The following is a 17,419-nucleotide window of genomic DNA, read 5'->3' as shown; positions in this document are numbered from 1 at the left end:
GGGCCTTAGAGGAATTTATATCATGCCAGTGAAATGTTGCAAATATCCCAAATGTTGTGATATTTCTTGAAATTACACATTATACACTTTTGCATACATTTCACCAGTGGGAGACTAGTTTGTAAAGAAAATGCCCTGCGAAATTTGTGACTCAAACTAGTTTTCTACTGATATCTTGAAAGGCGTATTTTAGGTAAGGTATGCCCTTATATAGAAAAAGTAATCCAAGAAAACGGTAAACCACATTTCTCTCTAAAAGTATCATTCAATTTTTTTCGGAAATGTCATAATATTTTGTGAAAAATATATGCCGCTGTACTCACCCATCATAATAAGCACAGAGCTTGAAATATTATCTTACATCAATGGCAGTAGTTCTAAACATTTTATGACAGTATCATTAGCATTACATTCCTGTTCCGAACTTAGTTTAGATTTCAGTTCAACACTGCTATTTATCAAAATGTCAGATGTACCCCACTTAATTTTCAACATCATCATAAGTTCTCCATTTATTCCGAGTGACCTAAGAGGCCCATACTGCTCAGCTTTTGCTCATATTGTGCCTTCTGGAGTGATTAAATTAATTTTGAATTCAGCATGGATCACATAGATCTAAATCTACTGCAAGCCGCCAACATGGACAAAATCTGAGAGGCTTCACTGGACTTGAACTCAGTGGACTGTATCTCACAATATTGTACACAGAACCATTATTTGATATAATTATTGTGTGCTAAATATTGTTTACAAAAATATTGTTCCATTATGTCTAGCATTCCCAGTCATATTTGAGAAATAATGCTTGCCAAGTAGAAGCCACAGCATTCTGTAGTAAAACATATTATACACTACAAAAGAACATTCTTTTTATGGTGTTCGAATCTGGAGACATAGAATGACCACAGTCTTCTTCTCCAAATGATTGTCAGCCATTGTAGTTTTGTTTTGCGTCCAACAACTATTAACATTATTGCATGGTTGACTCGTCAGTAGATTGCGTCATCATTTTGGTCACATTCGTAGCACTTTATCTTCTGATGCAATTAATGCATTTCTTTTTTATGCTTTTCATTGTGTGTACTTTTATTGCATTTATGTATGTCATTGAACCTTATCTGGTTGAGTAGTTACAAACTTGTTAGATTCTAAATTCAAATTATTGAAAATTACCCCACAGAAACCACTTTTTCACTTGATAAGTGTGTGTGCTATACCGGGATACCTATGGATATTGCTTTACCCCATTATTTTTTACTTCACTATACTCAAAACAAGAACCTGCTTTCAGCCAAGTTAAACTTTATTCACCAATGAGGATACAGATGACAGAAACATGCAGGTGGATGACAGGCGTCCAGGACCATAGACTTTTGACTACTCGAACTTCAACCTTAGAGCAAAACCTAACCATCTACAGTTCGAACAGGCATTTGCAATGCAACAGTTCTCGCATTTGAGAGGTAAATCTATTGGCATTGTAAATGACAATGCCTTTAATTTATCGGTTTTGATTATTAACACATGCATAAAAAGCATTGTAATTTACAATTCCAAAAGCTCATACACTTGTAAATGCGAAACCTATTCCATTTCAAAGAAGCAACCTCCATTATACTGGGTTGCTTGGAAAGTGAAAGCGTGCATGGTGCGCTGAATGGTGCAGGAAAGCATGTGGTGCCTGCAGTAGGAGAAACTCATTAAAGAAAATAGTGCTTACAGGCTAAATAAGACATACGATGTATCAACCGAAGTAAAAGGGCCAGTCCTCATGGGAGGTTACAAATGAACACAAGGCGGTACCAAAGACAGACTAACAAGCCTATTAACGAATAAGAAGCCAGCATTTATGAAGGACAATGACTCAAGCCAATGACAAATATAAGTGGAGAGTAGGCGGGGCTAAAAGTCCATACTCGAATACAGCATGCCTCTCAGGGCAGCACATGCGCAGCTCAGGCTCGACCTAAAAAGTCCTGAAGACCAGGCACTTCTGACTGTATTCTGCTGTAGATGAGAAACAAATAGGAACTGTGACTGGAGGAAACAGATAAGGGTTCTACATGCTGGACCTGGGTGGTCTCCATCCCCGCCTGCACATTTTGTGTGTGCAGTTTTCTACTTTAAAATTATATTCTTTGTGCTCTGTAGTGGGTTGACGGCTATTTGTGGCACTTTACAAAACTTTTCAATAAATAAGTTAACTTATGTCTGTATACTTTCCTTTAGATTGCATCATTCATTTGTTCCAGTGACAGATATAGATACTTTAATTCGTTTTGCCTGGAGGTCGCTTAATGAGTTGGCACCTACAACATGTGATGTCACTTCACATAACCTTGGATGATTTCTCTTTACAGCATCCTATTTAATTTTTTATTGGTTTTCCGTTCAATTACTCTCCGGTTGCACATTCTTCCAAGCCCCTGGTGCACAACCTGAGAATTACCAATGAAACCAAGACATCTCAAGATGCAAAGAGGAAATTAAAGTGCCACTGTGGCGTGACGGAAAGTTGGCTCTCAGAACGCTTTGATTTTAATTTTTAGGACGAGGCAAACACGCGAAACATCTTTGTTGCCCTGCTTCGCTGCTGGCACTATTGTTATCTCCAATTTTGCTACATTTCAACTGCAGCAACATTGATGTTTTTTTAATCCAGTCGCTACATTCTTCTTTCTTTGTTGTTAATTGTGTTTCAAGTCTGTATTTTGTTCTATAAATTGGGTTATTGATGTGTTGATCTGTTGATCTATTGCATATTTTGTAATTTACTAGCCAGTTAATTATTCTATCAATCGTGTTATTCTTTTAGACAATTTATTTGGCTCTTTACACATAGTAAATATTTTCTTACCATTGCTCCATCCCACTTCATTTAATTAGTGACCTGAGGCAGATGTGTGAAAGTCAACTTTTGAGCAAATCAAGATGTCGGACTTGTTTGGCCCTTTTATGATTTTTTTTAAAGATTTGGATGGGTGTGTATTGTGCAGACTTTTTGTGTCCGTGTGTATGTACCTCTTGTATGACTTAGCTCAAGTCATTTCCAATGCGCCAGCGTTAGATGCTGAAACAAACTGCAATTAAAAACCATTAATATATTGTTGTAAGCCTGAAATGTAAGCTGGCAGTTGGAACTGGAAATCGGGGTAGGGAGTTCAGTGGGGGTGTTGCTGGGGAGTTGAAGAGGTGTGTGACAGAGGAAAGTATTTTTGGCAGATACCTATTCACATTTATGAATCTGCAGATATCAATTCAATTTATGATGAATCTATTTAATTTGTCAAATTTCTGGGACAAAATATTTTCACATACCCTGGGTTTTTTCTGAGGTTTGGGTGAAAAGTGATTGGGCTGAAAATTCTGCACTACTTGAACAAAAATAAACATTTGCCATGCACACAAGACTCAGGGGAGATACAAGATTCATGTGAAATAGTGCGCAGAATACTTCATCATTCAACGGAGAGTTGACCAGTTGTATTTTAAGAGCTAGTGTTGACATAGATGCCAGCTTGAAAACCGTCCTAGACCATTTGGATCAACAAGTCATTCTGTTATCGACTGTGGCACTGTTGGGTTCATGTATTGAGGGGGCAGGTCAGATGTGTAGTTCTTGTTAATACCTCGAATACACCCATTGAATAAGAAACTCAGGGGCATATTTAGAAAGCACCATTCTCCATCGGAGCATCACCTTTTTTGACACTCCAGTGGCGTAGTGCCATTTCCCATATTTAGAAGGTCACTTAACGTGACTTAACGCCACCTTGTGAATATGCTCCTTTCCTCCGCAGTCCTCTGCGGCAAAGAGGTGAGCAATGGGTGTTACTGTGGGCATTCCACCGCAACATCCATTGCTTTTTACGATACCCCAGATTTACAAGGCTGAGGCAGCACCAAAAACAGCACCAGTCTAAAGCCATGGATTACCAGGTGTTAGAATGGTGATATGAGCAGAAATTATTAATTTCTTCCCGTTTGTTGCTCTTTCGATGTTTGCTGCATTTTGCAGCAGATACAAAATGAGCAAATCGGCATGAGTGATTGTTTATGTGCAGGAAAGTCTCTCTTCCTGCACATAAACAATCGCCCCTGCAGCGCAGGCATCCTTGCAACATGGCTGCAGGGTGCCTGCTCTGGCGCTAGGCAGCTTTTTTTCCCAGCACTAGGGAAAATACAGGGGTGTGCCATATTCTTGTGAATACAGCGCATCCCTGCGTTTTGAAAATGTTGGAATGCGGTGCTGCTGAATTTGACGCCGCTCTGCACTCCAAATTTTCTTTTTGTAAATATGCCCCCCAATATCATCAAGAGACATATCAGAGAAAGTAGCAGCGCTGAATATTGCTGGTTTCTTACCATTTGTCACTAGTCGTCCGACACACATATACCTTGATCAACCAGCTTCATGGATTTTTCTGCGAAACGTCGAAAGTATGTATTATATGGAAGTCACAGGGTTCGTGAAATTGTTGAGTTTTAGGTAATTGAGTCAGCCCCCCAGATCTAGCACCTAGAAGATGCAGAGTGCTCTGTACAGAGGCTCTATGACTCAATTCTAATGCACCATGGAACCTCCTGGATGAGCCAGTGCACTCGAACGAACCCCATGTACACATGATTCAGAAAACAAAGATAGAAATTCGATTTGACCAGCTACCAATGGTTTCAGTTTAATGCATCTGTGGTTTTACAGTTTAGGTGAATGACTAAGAACCTTGATTTGATTCCAGTGGGTTCCTAGAGCTGCTTTTTGGTGTGAATTATGCCTTTTGGTTTCAGCTGTCGAATGAACGCCACCACTCCCCATTCTTCCAAACGCGATTGGCCAGTATGTGTGAATGACCTACCACAAAAGGCTACGAAATTACGTCATAGAGAGCGACCATTAACCCCTTGGGCGCGTCCGCGATTCTGCGCCTGTGCGGCGTTTTTTGAAGTGGGTGGGTTTATGACGGCCCCCAGCCGTCATCAGCACACGCCCACCGTAGTGCATGACGGCTGGGGGCCGTCATCAGTATTGAAGGGTTAAGGTCCAATTGTCTGTAGCCACTGGGAAATGAGAGGGGGGAAATCGTGCCCAGTGACTTGCTACGTGTTAATGTACTTTCGAGGGTCCTCTTCATTGCCACCAAAAATGCTCTTGGATGAGCAAAAAGTGGGCAGTCATTCATTGCAAGGGCAGAGGTAGGGAGCTTCTCTTGTCCTTGGAGCTACTCTTGTGACATATTCATTAGGCTAGCCACACACACTACAACAAGGGGCACACACTTAAAAAGCACAGAAGGCCCCCCGCCCCCCTCACGGTGCATGATCAGCCCCTCCAGTGAAAAGAGAGGGCCATCCCTGAGGGCTCCTGCTTTGTGCCCTGTTTGTAAGACGTTTGTTGGGTTTTCCCAAGGCCTAAATTAGTCCCTTTGTTTTGTCTGACACTGTGAACCAGCCGCACACTGGCTGGAATGCCATACAACACAGGCTTAGTGGCTTCTGTCTTTCAGAAGAGTCCTCAGAGAGTTCATGGGGGTGTCACCAAGGGCCCCCACCCCATCTTGGCACTTGCTTCTCACTGTGCAAAGAAGACTTGCTTCTGTCGTGTCTTCGGACTTTTCTGCAGAAATGTCTTTGCATTTCAGAGGACTGGAATTTAACCTTGGAATCTGTTCAGAAACCCAGGCTGGGCGGACGCCCAGATGGCTGCCTGACACATTTCCCCTTAAGTTCATCATTTCAATGAACTGAATGAGCATTGCACTTAGAAACTGACTTTAAGGCTTGCTGGCTATGGTGAAGCTTGGAGAATCTGCCTGGTCGCATTCATTCTTTGGGAACTGTGTGCAAAAGGTTCATAAGCACTGACTCTGTTTGGTATTGTCTCTACACATGTTGAATATATAAGAGGTGTTCACAAATCCTTGACACTTTTGTGAATTGGCACTTTCAGAGCTAAATGTGATTTTCCGGATTCGAGCATATGATTTATGGGAGCATGCACTTTGCATGCAAAATCTTGTAAAAAAAACGGCAGGAGACTGGTTCAATCAAAAAATGTCTCTCAGAGGCACATTTTCGGTGTGAACTCGCCTCCACTGGTGTCTAGTGAGACATGTTTCATGTGCACACTCACTTAAACAAGATATACGAAATTCGTAATGTAGCACATCTAGAAACTTAATGAATTTTCAGTAATATGAAATTTAGGAATTGTGTTCAATTCCCCTGAGTAATTACAATGCTCGTCTAGTTTAAATCTGCATCATTGTTGCATAAGGTCAAGTCTACCCCTCTCTGTGAGAGTTCTATGTAGTGGGAAAAGCAGTGTCTTAAGTTGTCTATATTTCCTTTGGGGTTATGCATGAGGCATCTGGTAAACATTTGTCTCAGTATGTGGGTATTTATGAGTTTTCATGTGCCTGAGACTAGACCCTTTCCATGAAACCCCCTCATTGTTTCCTGAGGAGGTGAGTGACCCCCCACACAAATTCTTTGCAGGGTGATAGTTACCAACTACTGGAATACTTCTTTATGGATGTTGTAGTGGTGGGGACACTGACCCCTCCCAATCATGGGAGCTGTTTTACCTCTTGTGGTTCTTCAGGCTTCCATCAGCCGCCACCTCATTGTTTTTTTTCTGGGTAGGATGTCCACTCGTTTCCCCATTATTATTGGCTAAGATGGAAATGGGCAGTCTTTGTGGGCACTAAGTGCCAGCTTTCGGGCGACACCTTAGTTTGTGGTGACAGAGCACTTGCCAGTTGTATTACTGCATTCTTTGCAGGGGAAGTGGGTGGTGGTACAGTGGAGAAGTGTGGCTCAATGGTTAGAGCGGCAGACCCTGATGCAGAGGTCTAGCCCGGGACCAGGGTTCAATTCCCTGCCTCGGTGGGTCTTGGGCTCAAAATTCCACGGACCTGATAACTCTCGCCTCGGTGCCTATTCCAAGCATGGAGTCCCACTCTGCAACTCTGGGCAATAGCTTGCATAATCTCCACAACGGCCCCCACAACGCTAAGGATGCCTGGCCTCCACCTTGGGGGTGCCCAGGGGTGGACACCTCACAGGGAAAGCCAGGACGGGTTCCACAGCGGTATTCGTACAAGTGCCTTGAGACCCTTGCGGGTGAGTAGTGCGCTATACAAGTATCAATTTACAAGTACAGGCTTCAGCCATGGCTTTTTTAATGATGGCAAAACATGAGCTTCCCTCGGACACGCCTGTTCTCCTTGAAAGATGGGCCACCAGCCTCCCCCAGTTAACCTCTTACTTTATAACATAGTGGCAAGTGCCTAAAAACGCCAAGAAGCCAACATAAGGGTGTATAGGGGGCATCCTTTGCATGAAGCGTTCCGAAGTATCACAGCCCTTTGCTTACATAAAGGAGTGCGCCGCTGTACTCACTGTCGTGAGCACACCAGAGCACATCCCCATCACCAAAGGCACCCCACATGCAAGTCCTGCCTTCACTCCCGATGGGATGCAGGGGTATCCTCTGTGGCTCCCTAGCTCTAGCTCCTTGCTTTCAGTGTACAGGTAGGAAGCCTCAGTGACATGGTCATCAGGGTGAGGTGGATGGGTGCTTGGCTGCGGACCAAGGGCGAGGATGCTTGTTCCTTTCCTCCCTGCTTTAACGCTGGTGGGATGTTTGTTGTGATGACATCACTTCCTTTTCAAGGGAAGACCACACTCAGTTCAAACTGATGCATACTCCATGCTCTTCAGTCTCCGCTCCTCAGCAATGCCACCATCTTCCAATGGCCTGAGAGCTGGTCCAGGGCACATTGCATGATCTTGTATGAATGTGTGCTGCACACCCTAATAAATGCTGGGGTCATGCCTACTTTCCTTCACCCTGTGTTTGTGGGGTTTGTCTTGGACCTGCATTCCTCGTCTCACTGCACCTCTCCCTGCCGTACTCTCCTCTTTAACCACATCCTCCATTGTTCTCCTCTTCTCGCGATATCTCTCCTTTCTCCTGGCCTCACCCCATCTCTCCCACCACGTCACACTCCTCTCACTCTGCCTCACCCTCCTCACCGTCTGCGCCTCACTCTCATCTCTTTAAGCTCATCCTACTCTTTCTCTCCCCCCCTCTTTCCACCTCAACCTTCTATCTCCACCTCTCTCTCCACTCTCAGCCTCACCTTTTACTCCCTCTTTGCCTCACTGTCCTCTCACTTTCTACCTCAGTCTCCACTGAGCTCTATTTGCCTCACTCTCCTCTCTCTCGGTGCCCCAGCCTCACCTGTCTGTCTCACCTTCCTCTCTCTTTGACTCCCCCTCCTCTCTCTCTCTCAACTTCAATTCCCTCTCTCTTTCCACTTCACTCCTTCTTTCTATCCCCCTTTCCCCTCTCTCTGCTTCCAGCCGCGGCTGCTGCAGGTAAGAGCGGTGGGGCCGGGTGGGGGTATATCGAGAGACTACCTCGAGGGAAAATTAAATAAATCAATAATTTCCCCTCATGGTCGGCTCTCGAAATCCCCACCCACCTGTCCCATTGCTCTTACCTACAGCGGCCACGGCTGTCTGATTCACCCTCTTCTCTCTCTTGGACACATCCTGCACTCTCTCTCCTTGCCACACCCCTGCCTCTCTCTGCATCCCCTACCCCTGTGTCTCTCCCTCAACCGTCTTTCTCTCCACCTCACCCCGCCTCCACACTCACTCTCCACCTCACCTCACCTCCACCTCCACACTCACTCTCCACCTCCCCCTGCCTCCACACTCACTCTCCACCTCACCCCGCCTCCACACTCACTCTCCATCTCACCCCGCCTCCACACTCACTCTCCACCTCACCCCGCCTCCACACTCACTCTCCACCTCACCCCGCCTGCGCACTCACTCTCCACCTCACCCCACCTCCACACTCACTCTCCACCTCACCCCGCCTGCGCACTCACTCTCCACCTCACCCCACCTCCACACTCACTCTCCACCTCAACCCACCTCCACACTCACTCTCCACCTCACCCCGCCCCCTCACTCACTCTCCACCTCACCCCACCTCCACACTCACTCTCCACCTCAACCCACCTCCACACTCACTCTCCACCTCACCCCGCCCCCTCACTCACTCTCCACCTCACCCCGCCCCCTCAATCACTCTCCACCTCACCCCGCCTGCGCACTCACTCTCCACCTCACCCCACCTCCACCTCCACACTCACTCTCCACCTCACCCCGCCTCCACACTCACTCTCCACCTCACCCCACCTCCACACTCACTCTCCACCTCACCCCATCTCCACACTCACTCTCCACCTCACCCCATCTCCACACTCACTCTCCATCTCACCCCGCCTCCACACTCACTCTCCACCTCACCCCGCCTGCGCACTCACTCTCCACCTCACCCCACCTCCACCTCCACACTCACTCTCCACCTCACCCCGCCTCCACACTCACTCTCCACCTCACCCCACCTGCGCACTCACTCTCCACCTCACCCCGCCTCCACACTCACACTCCACCTCACCCTGCGTCCACACTCACTCTCCACCTCACCCCGCCTCACTCTCCTTTCTCTGGACCACCCCACTCTCTTGATGCCTCCTCCTCCTGTTTCTCTGCTTCATCCACCTCTCTTCGCCTCATCCTATCACCCTATCACCCTCTAACCTTTGTTTCTCTAACCCACCCTCTCCTCTCTTCCTCACCCTTCTCTCTTCACCTCACTCACCTCACTCACCTCTTTCTCCCTTCAGGTCCTCTCCTCACTTCACTTCCTTCTCTGTAAACCAGCCTCTCATTACTGTTTGCATGCAAGCATTAACTACAGTCGTAAGCATTCCCTAGTCATCATTATTGGGTTCCTTATTTGCAGCTTGATATGGACGAGGTCAAGGCATAATGAGATGAGGGATCTGTGAGGGCACCAAAGGATGGTATTATCTGCTCACCAGTGGACCTTTAGTGTCATTTTAGGAGGCTTCAGGATGTTAAGAATGCATTGTATTCTCAAATTATGTATTGTTGTTTCAGTGATACATATTAGGGGTCTTTGGAGATTCTTCTTCTCTACTTAAACCTGTGTGTGCTCCCAGAGGTGTCCTCTCTATTTCTGTATGTTTGCTATGCTGTCATATTTTCATTGAATGAGATATATTTGATAAAAGAGATTCCTGTGCCAGGGCTCACTAGTGCTCTGCTCAGCAAGTATCATAACTAGAGATGTGCACATTTTTTACTAAGCAAGCAAAGTCTAACATATAGATCCCGATTCTTGGCCTACCTGAAGCTCGCTGAGTTGCATGTTTTCCTACACTTACATTCCATTTTTCGCATGCGCACTGGCATTATTTCCTTGCTAGTGCTTCCTTTCACTGAGAAAGAATTTTAGGATTTTTGCAAGTCAACTGAAAACCCGTTTACCACGTGACTTTACATCTGGAAGAATGGTCCCACTAATAACCCCTTTTTAAGGTGAAAACTGACGTTTAACAAGTTTCACCACCCACACTCAGCAATCGCAATATAGTTATAGGAAGTTTGAAAATTGAAAAACTTTAGAACTTCGCTGATCATGAAATCAGATTTTGCCCTCTGTTCGCCATTATTAAGGTGGCGGAGGGACTACATTTTAACGTACGAAAATGTTTTCGGAGAGCCCTTATTCATATGTTCACATGTAATTCATAGGCACCAGTCTAAAACCACAGAACATCTTCACAAATGAAAGGTCAAAGAGACATTTTTATCATGAATTGAAGTCCTGCTCAAAAGAGAATATTTGCAAAATTCAGGTCACAAAAAATCTTGTCTTTCAGCTGATTTTACCCTTTCCTAACAATATGGCCGCCATGCTTTGCTCACAGCATATTCCAGGGGTGTTATTTTGTTTTCCTTAAAGAGCCTGGTCTATCATGACACAACTAGTGACTCCTTGTAGTAAGGTTTCCCACTGGCTTATATACTATTCCCTACTTACTGGTTTATTGCTGATATCAAATCAAGGGTTTGTGAACATAGACACCCAGGACATGGCAGGGGGTGTGGCTGGGCGGGCAGAGGCCTATGTCCTTGTTTGCATCGGGTTCCAAGGCAGCCTTGTTATTTCATTCCTCTACACTTCAACTAATAATTCCAAAAGTCAATTACAGCCAAACGGTGAGATATGGTGTCTGTGGTTCTGAGGCCTATCAACAAAAGGCCTCTCCCCCATTGGGACCCACCCACTGCTGACAGTTACTCATGGTCTGCCCATGACAGCACCAACACAATCACCAACATTATCAATTCTTTTTGCAGTTACAGTGGCAATGCTGCGGCAGCATAGCGCCTTAACATTAAATGGCATAAAAGTGCCAAAGCATGATCCGGTAATTTTATTGAAGAGAATGTAAGAATGGCACATCAAACGTCAATAAGATGCAGAAGCATTTAGCACCGAGAGTCACAAATAAATGCATGTATTTAAATGATTCGGTCCGAAATTTAACCAAAATATAATTTCAAATGTTGTGATCGTGTTAGAGAATTTAGTCACGTAAGAAACAAATACATGATTTATTTTTAATTTATTTTTTTTATTCTCCCCTCTCACTCCTTCGTTGTGCATTAATTTTTTGCTTTGGGAAGCCAATTACCTTGCTGCACGCTATTTGGTGCAAAGGTGCTAAGCAGTGGAAAGTGCACAAGCCAATGTGAAATTAAAAAATGAACCTTAATAATTCCTTAACAAAGTTTTGTAAACTCCCCTTGTTTTTTTGTTATGTTTAATAGGGAAACAACACAGAAACACATATAACATCTTGGATAACAGTTATTTAGGTGGGAGCCCCTCGATTGCTCAAACTTTTACTCAGGGGTAACATTTGTCTGTACATACTGGGGAGGCCCAAAGGAGATCATCAGAGGCCAAGAACCTGCTGAGATAACTAACTGCAGAACATGTTTTGGGGATTCCTGGCTCTAATGTCTGTTGTCTTTTTTCATTTCAGGGAGACATCCAGCAACTTTTGATTGTACCCGACGCGAGAGCAGCCGACGACTATTGTGAACACTACAGCCCAGACTGCGACACCGCCGTCCCTGATGCGCCCCAATCTCAAGACCCCAACCCGGACGAATATGTAAGTCAAAGGGCCATCAAACCTTCCTGGTGCTTGACTACTGGCCAGTTGTAGAGATTTGCTAGTCAAACTAGTCAAAGCGTAGTCACTGAAGCGAAATAAGATTTGAGCAGAGTCTGCTGTGGCCCACCATGAAATAAGGTCAAACAATGATTATCAATGTCTACCCAGCTGTAAATATAATCTCTTCTAAACCAAACAGGACAGGGATTTAGGTGTCTACATCATCAAGGCTCGATCATGGTCTGTGGATGTATGATGTAACAAAGCAATCATTTAGATCGCGGTACATTACATCACTGTTTTTACAATGCAAGTCGTTACAACCACTTGTGCTTTAGGGCGCTGGATTTAGGAATAGCATGATTTACTATTTCAACTCCAGCCTACGTACAGTAGGGAAGGTGTTGGAACAGTAAATTACACTGTTCTTAGTCTAGAGCGCTGTTAAAGCAGCGATCTAAATGTACTGCGGTGTTTTGACTGCATTGTTAAGGTAATTTCCTGGCATGGGCGAATTTTGCGATCCGTGAATTTGCGGATTTGCGAATTTGTGATCCGCAAAATTCGCGAATTTGTGCGAATTTGGCGATTTTTGTTTTTTTGCGTGTTCGCGGGGTTTTTTGCGTGTTCGCGGGGTTTTTTGCGTGTTCGCAGGGCTTTTTGCGTCTTCCCGAGCCGCTTGCATAGCGAAGTTACCCATGTAGTTGTTTATGGGAGAGGGAGAGAGAGATAGATAGATAGATAGATAGATAGATAGATAGATAGATAGAAAGAGAGAGAAAGAGAGGGAAAGAGAGAGGGAGAGAGAGAACGAGAGAAAGAAAGAGAGGCCGGATCTCTGAAGGGCCAGATTCCTGAGTTGCCCCTACAGAACATACAGCTTTTTATTTTTAGCAAAATGCATATAAAAATTGTGCTGTAAAGGTCTCTTTTAGTTTAACCCCCCCTGACAACTCAAAATGGGTGCATTTGCCATCCTCTCCCTTCTTCCTGTTTTTTATATCTGTAAGTGCTTCCTGATGAGGTTTAATTCCTTGGACAGGTGCCTCGTTGCCTACTTGTAACTATTCTCTGACCCTGCTTCAAGGGTCAGAGCAGGGTCAGAGAATAGTTGCAAGTAGATAACGAGGCCCCAGGAAGCAATTGGGAGCAGGTGTCCAAGTTGAAGTTAATTTGTTTGTAACCCTTTTGTAAAAGGTTACAAAGAAATTAGGTTCAACTTTTGCACCTGCTGCTGTAACCCTTGCTTGGCTGAAAATTCGTCCCCGCTGATTTGCGGATTTCACCGCGATTTCGCGAGATTCGCGGATCGCGAAATCGCGGAAAATCCGCAAATTCGCCCGTGAAACGAATTTTACGCCCACCCTCATTTCCCATGGTCTGTAGAAACCACAAAGCCTAGGGCATTGTTTAAAGCAGCATTTGATCTCCTACACCGCTTTAATGTAGGACTGCGGGTATTCAGTGGTGTAACGAAACTTGAGGAAGGCCCCCTGCAAAGTAAATCAGTCCACCAGCAAACCAGTCAGGAGCTCCCAGGCCAGGAGCCTGCCACCTGTGGACTGTGTGGGAAGGGGGTCCCCTGGGGATCTCCCCCCACACACCACGTGGGCTGCGGGAGCTAATGTTACACCACAGCGGGTGTTCTATAGTGAGATATTTCTAATTAACCTCCAAAGCCCAGGCCAGTGGTCGAGCAAACACTTGGGTGTGAGGTCAAAAGTTCGCAACATATAGTGAAAGATCATTTGTTCGAAACTTAAGGCTGGCAAAACCTTTGGTTTGAAAGAAAAATGTTTGAATACAATGGCAGTCTGAATAACGTTCAAGCATATAAAAAGCATTTATATTATAACATTTAAAAAGTTCAGTTTAATATAGTACACAACTTAAAGTGAGATTTAGGGTTAAGAATAGACAAGGGTTAATGAAGGTATTCATTTTGTGGTGAGGGTTGCTTTTAGGTTAAAAGCAATGCTCATGGTAAAAAAATGATCATTAGTTCTACGGTTCGGATTAGAGTTTGAGGTTGGGTCATGGCTTAGGTAAATGAGGACAATAGAACGCAGTAGCGGTTCGCACAGGGAAGAGCGGTGGGTGGGCGGGGTGGGGAGTTATGAAATTTTACAGATGATGGGATAAGTAATATTAAATAAATAAACGAAAGCACTTACTTTGCGCTCACAAATCACCGCATTGCCATGTGGTGTACTGATGATTAATAAGAGGACTTGGCCTCTTCTGGTTATGGCACATTATGGGGGTTTGGGGGGATGAGGATTTAACAAAGCCCCTAAACTATGAAAAGGGTCAAATTGGAAAAAGTTTCTTTAGTTTTCTAGATATTTAAGTTTAGTCTGAAGGCTTAAGAACACTCCACATTTCTCTGCTTGATGTTTTGGTCTGTGCCACCTTAAAAGTGCTTAATGCTTGATTGCAAGTCACATGTGTCTGTTATTGGAAATTATTGTTATGTACTAATCAGTCTGACTATTTAGCTTAATTTTTAAATCATTAAGTAAATCCAGTTCGCTGCCACTGTGCTATACTGTAGTGTGTGCTTTAAGTTTACGCATGCCTGGAAACGGAGTTGTTATTTATCTTGCAGAGGATTTATGTTTGTATTAAGTCCACCTACATTTTTGTTTAATCAAACATTAGAATTGTTTTAAAAAAAACATACACCAATAAATGTTGTGGGGAAAACAATAAGACACATTACGTAAGTGAATCAAAGAATCAACATGCTTTGGAGAATTCTTAACATTCGAGTGACAATGTATTAGCTTTCCCAAAGCTTTTTATCTTTTTTGCCGGTCTGGATATTCTCCTATGTTTACTCTTGTTCACTATTTGTATCCATTTTTTATCATTTGGACATGACCAGTGGCCATGTTGGAAATGTATAGTAAAAAAAGCCACAGTGGCCAAGAATGTGTCTTGTCTTAATCCATGTTCCAGCATGTAAGCACACGGCGGCCATCTTTGGATGTTTCTTCTTACCATTCCAGGATGGTTGTGATGCAGTGGTAGCTATTTCGTTTTTTTTACTTTACTCTTCCAACAAGACCGACATCCATGTCAGAAAAATTAAATAAACATAAAGTGCACAAAAGTGCCATAAGGAGATTGAGTAACCCATAAATCGTGGCATGATGGAAGGTAGAGAGAGAGTGGGTTGAAAATGAAAAAAAAATGCAATAATGGCAATGTGTGTGTGAACTACTTTCTCAGTGTTCAGTTCCACAAAATGCTGTAGACTGAAACCAGCATTGAAGGACATCTTTATCATCCATTTCCTAAAACCTGCTGAAGCACAGTAGCCAGTTGCTGAAAGAAGCTGTCCAGAAGTCCATTTCTGTATCTGTGTGTTTTGTGTTGTGTGTTAATATTAGCTCCCACCAGAAAGCTAAAGATGTCTGTAGGTGAGCCCAAAACACAACCTTTTAGAGAGCTTTTTTGCTTGACAAGAGTTGTTTAGGTGGTTTTCTCAAGACAAAATGGCCACCAAAGTGATTAATTCAGCATCCCTGTTTTCATTGTCTACTGCTTTCTTACCTAATGCTTCTGTTCCTTAATTTGCAGTATTCAGAGCCCGTGGATGGAGAATCCGACCCCTACTACTACGAATATCCCTACTACGAGGACACTGATGAAGTGAAACCCGAAAAGCCCACCCCCAAACCAGTTGTTGTTGAATCAGCGACCGAATATGAAGAGGTAACCAGCAAGATTGCATTCATATTCATATGACTTGTTTCATAGTGAGGCGGACGGACCACCTGTGTGCACACCTTGTCTTACAAGCTATGCCCACACTCACTGATCCCTCGGTTAGTTACTGCGTGGATCACAAGGGCGTACTAAAGGTTAATTATGGGTCAAAGGAAGGAATTGTAGAGCTCTAATTCATGGGTTACAAGAACGGACCTACCCGATTCCTTGAGTTGCGATCACATGATGAAGCCTCAACTATTCACCCTATTATTATTAGATATTAAATCTCATGTTTGTGCCATCTGTGGCTGTCCATATAAAACATGTTTCCAAAGTCTGAGTGATGAATAAGCCTACGCAAAACATTTAACTTCCTTTGTGCAAATTCTGTGAAATGCAAAGAATGATGTGAAATAAATTACGTATTAATACACAAAACAGGCTTAGCCCAGCACTTCACATCTAAATGGGCATGAAGAGGTGTTTTATGCTAAATATTAGGACACAATAATGTGTTACATGAACAACAGCCGCTCACTTTTACCTGAGGGAAATCTTAGTCATGCACAGTAGTTTAATGGCGTAATTGTGCACTCTACCCATAACAATTGTAATGCGAAATGCAGGAATGCCGCAAGACAGGAGCATGGTCTTCCTGCACTCCCATCATCTACTGGTCTTTGCAGCTGGGCACTGCCAGGAGGATAGCGTTGCCCTTAGGAGAACTTGAAATAGCTTTTTGGCTGCATTCAACTGATTTGCTTCTTTTGCATGAGGTTATAATTAACCCTGGGCATAGTTCGCATAGTAGCGCTACGCGTAGCAAAGCTAAGTGCACTTCGCACTATGCAAGCTACGCATAGCTACGCGAACTGCGTAGTGCGGCAGGGAAAATGCTGTTTGCACTGATTGCACAGTGCCGGATGCTTGTCCGACACTGTGCAATCATTGCAAACGGCATCTTGCACTGTGCAAGCGGTCGTTTTCTGCCGCTCGAGTAGATTTGTACTCGAGCAGCAGCTTTCTCAATGCGGACTGGTAGTTTTTCATCGCAAGCGGTCGCGAGCATATGCGACCACTCGCAATGAGAGACCTGACCTCCCCGTGTTGAGAATCTCACCGGGAGGTTTATTTTCCACGCTCGCAATCGGCAACTTGATGTTCCTGATCGTGAACGAGGAAAAAGTCTCGCCGGGATGTTATTTTGCACTGTGCTACGTGCAATTCGCGTAGCACGTAATTGCACAGACTACACACGCTTCGCGAGCGTAGCGTAGTCCTAAGCCTAGGGTTAGTTATAATGTCATTTCGACGTTTTGTCACCTGAGCTTTCGAACAAAGTGCTCGCCGAATTCACTCATCCCGAGGGTCTCCTAGCGAAGGGTTAGCCAAATCCAGTGACCCTGAGGGTTGACTAATTCTACTGATGTCCTGAGCTTTTCACCAAAATGCTAACTAAATAAACAAAGTACCACTTTAGATGGATTCTGGTTCAAAGTAAAGAACATTCACTTCAGTGCCTGTATACAGGCATTCCTGGCAAGGCACTATCAGGGATGAATGTGGCACACAGTTCAGGAATTAGGCATGTTGTGGAATGAAAGACTCTAGATCCTTCCTCGCTG

General features: G+C 44.2%; 1 protein-coding gene across 2 annotated transcripts in view; it reads left to right on the top strand.

Annotated features, from left to right (window-relative positions):
* Positions 1-17,419, top strand: part of COL5A1 (collagen type V alpha 1 chain) — a 473,296-nt gene that overhangs the window by 219,842 nt on the left and 236,035 nt on the right. For both annotated transcript variants that reach the window (XM_086921052.1, XM_086921051.1), the window contains exons 5-6: positions 11,943-12,074; positions 15,663-15,797. In XM_086921052.1, the coding sequence (XP_086777178.1) occupies positions 11,943-12,074; positions 15,663-15,797 (267 nt within the window). The remainder of the gene's footprint in view (positions 1-11,942; positions 12,075-15,662; positions 15,798-17,419) is intronic.

The sequence above is a fragment of the Lissotriton vulgaris genome, chromosome 5, assembly GCF_964263255.1.
Source record: "Lissotriton vulgaris chromosome 5, aLisVul1.2, whole genome shotgun sequence".
Classification (NCBI taxonomy): Eukaryota; Metazoa; Chordata; class Amphibia; order Caudata; family Salamandridae; genus Lissotriton; species Lissotriton vulgaris.
This window is presented reverse-complemented; position numbering and strand designations above follow the sequence as displayed.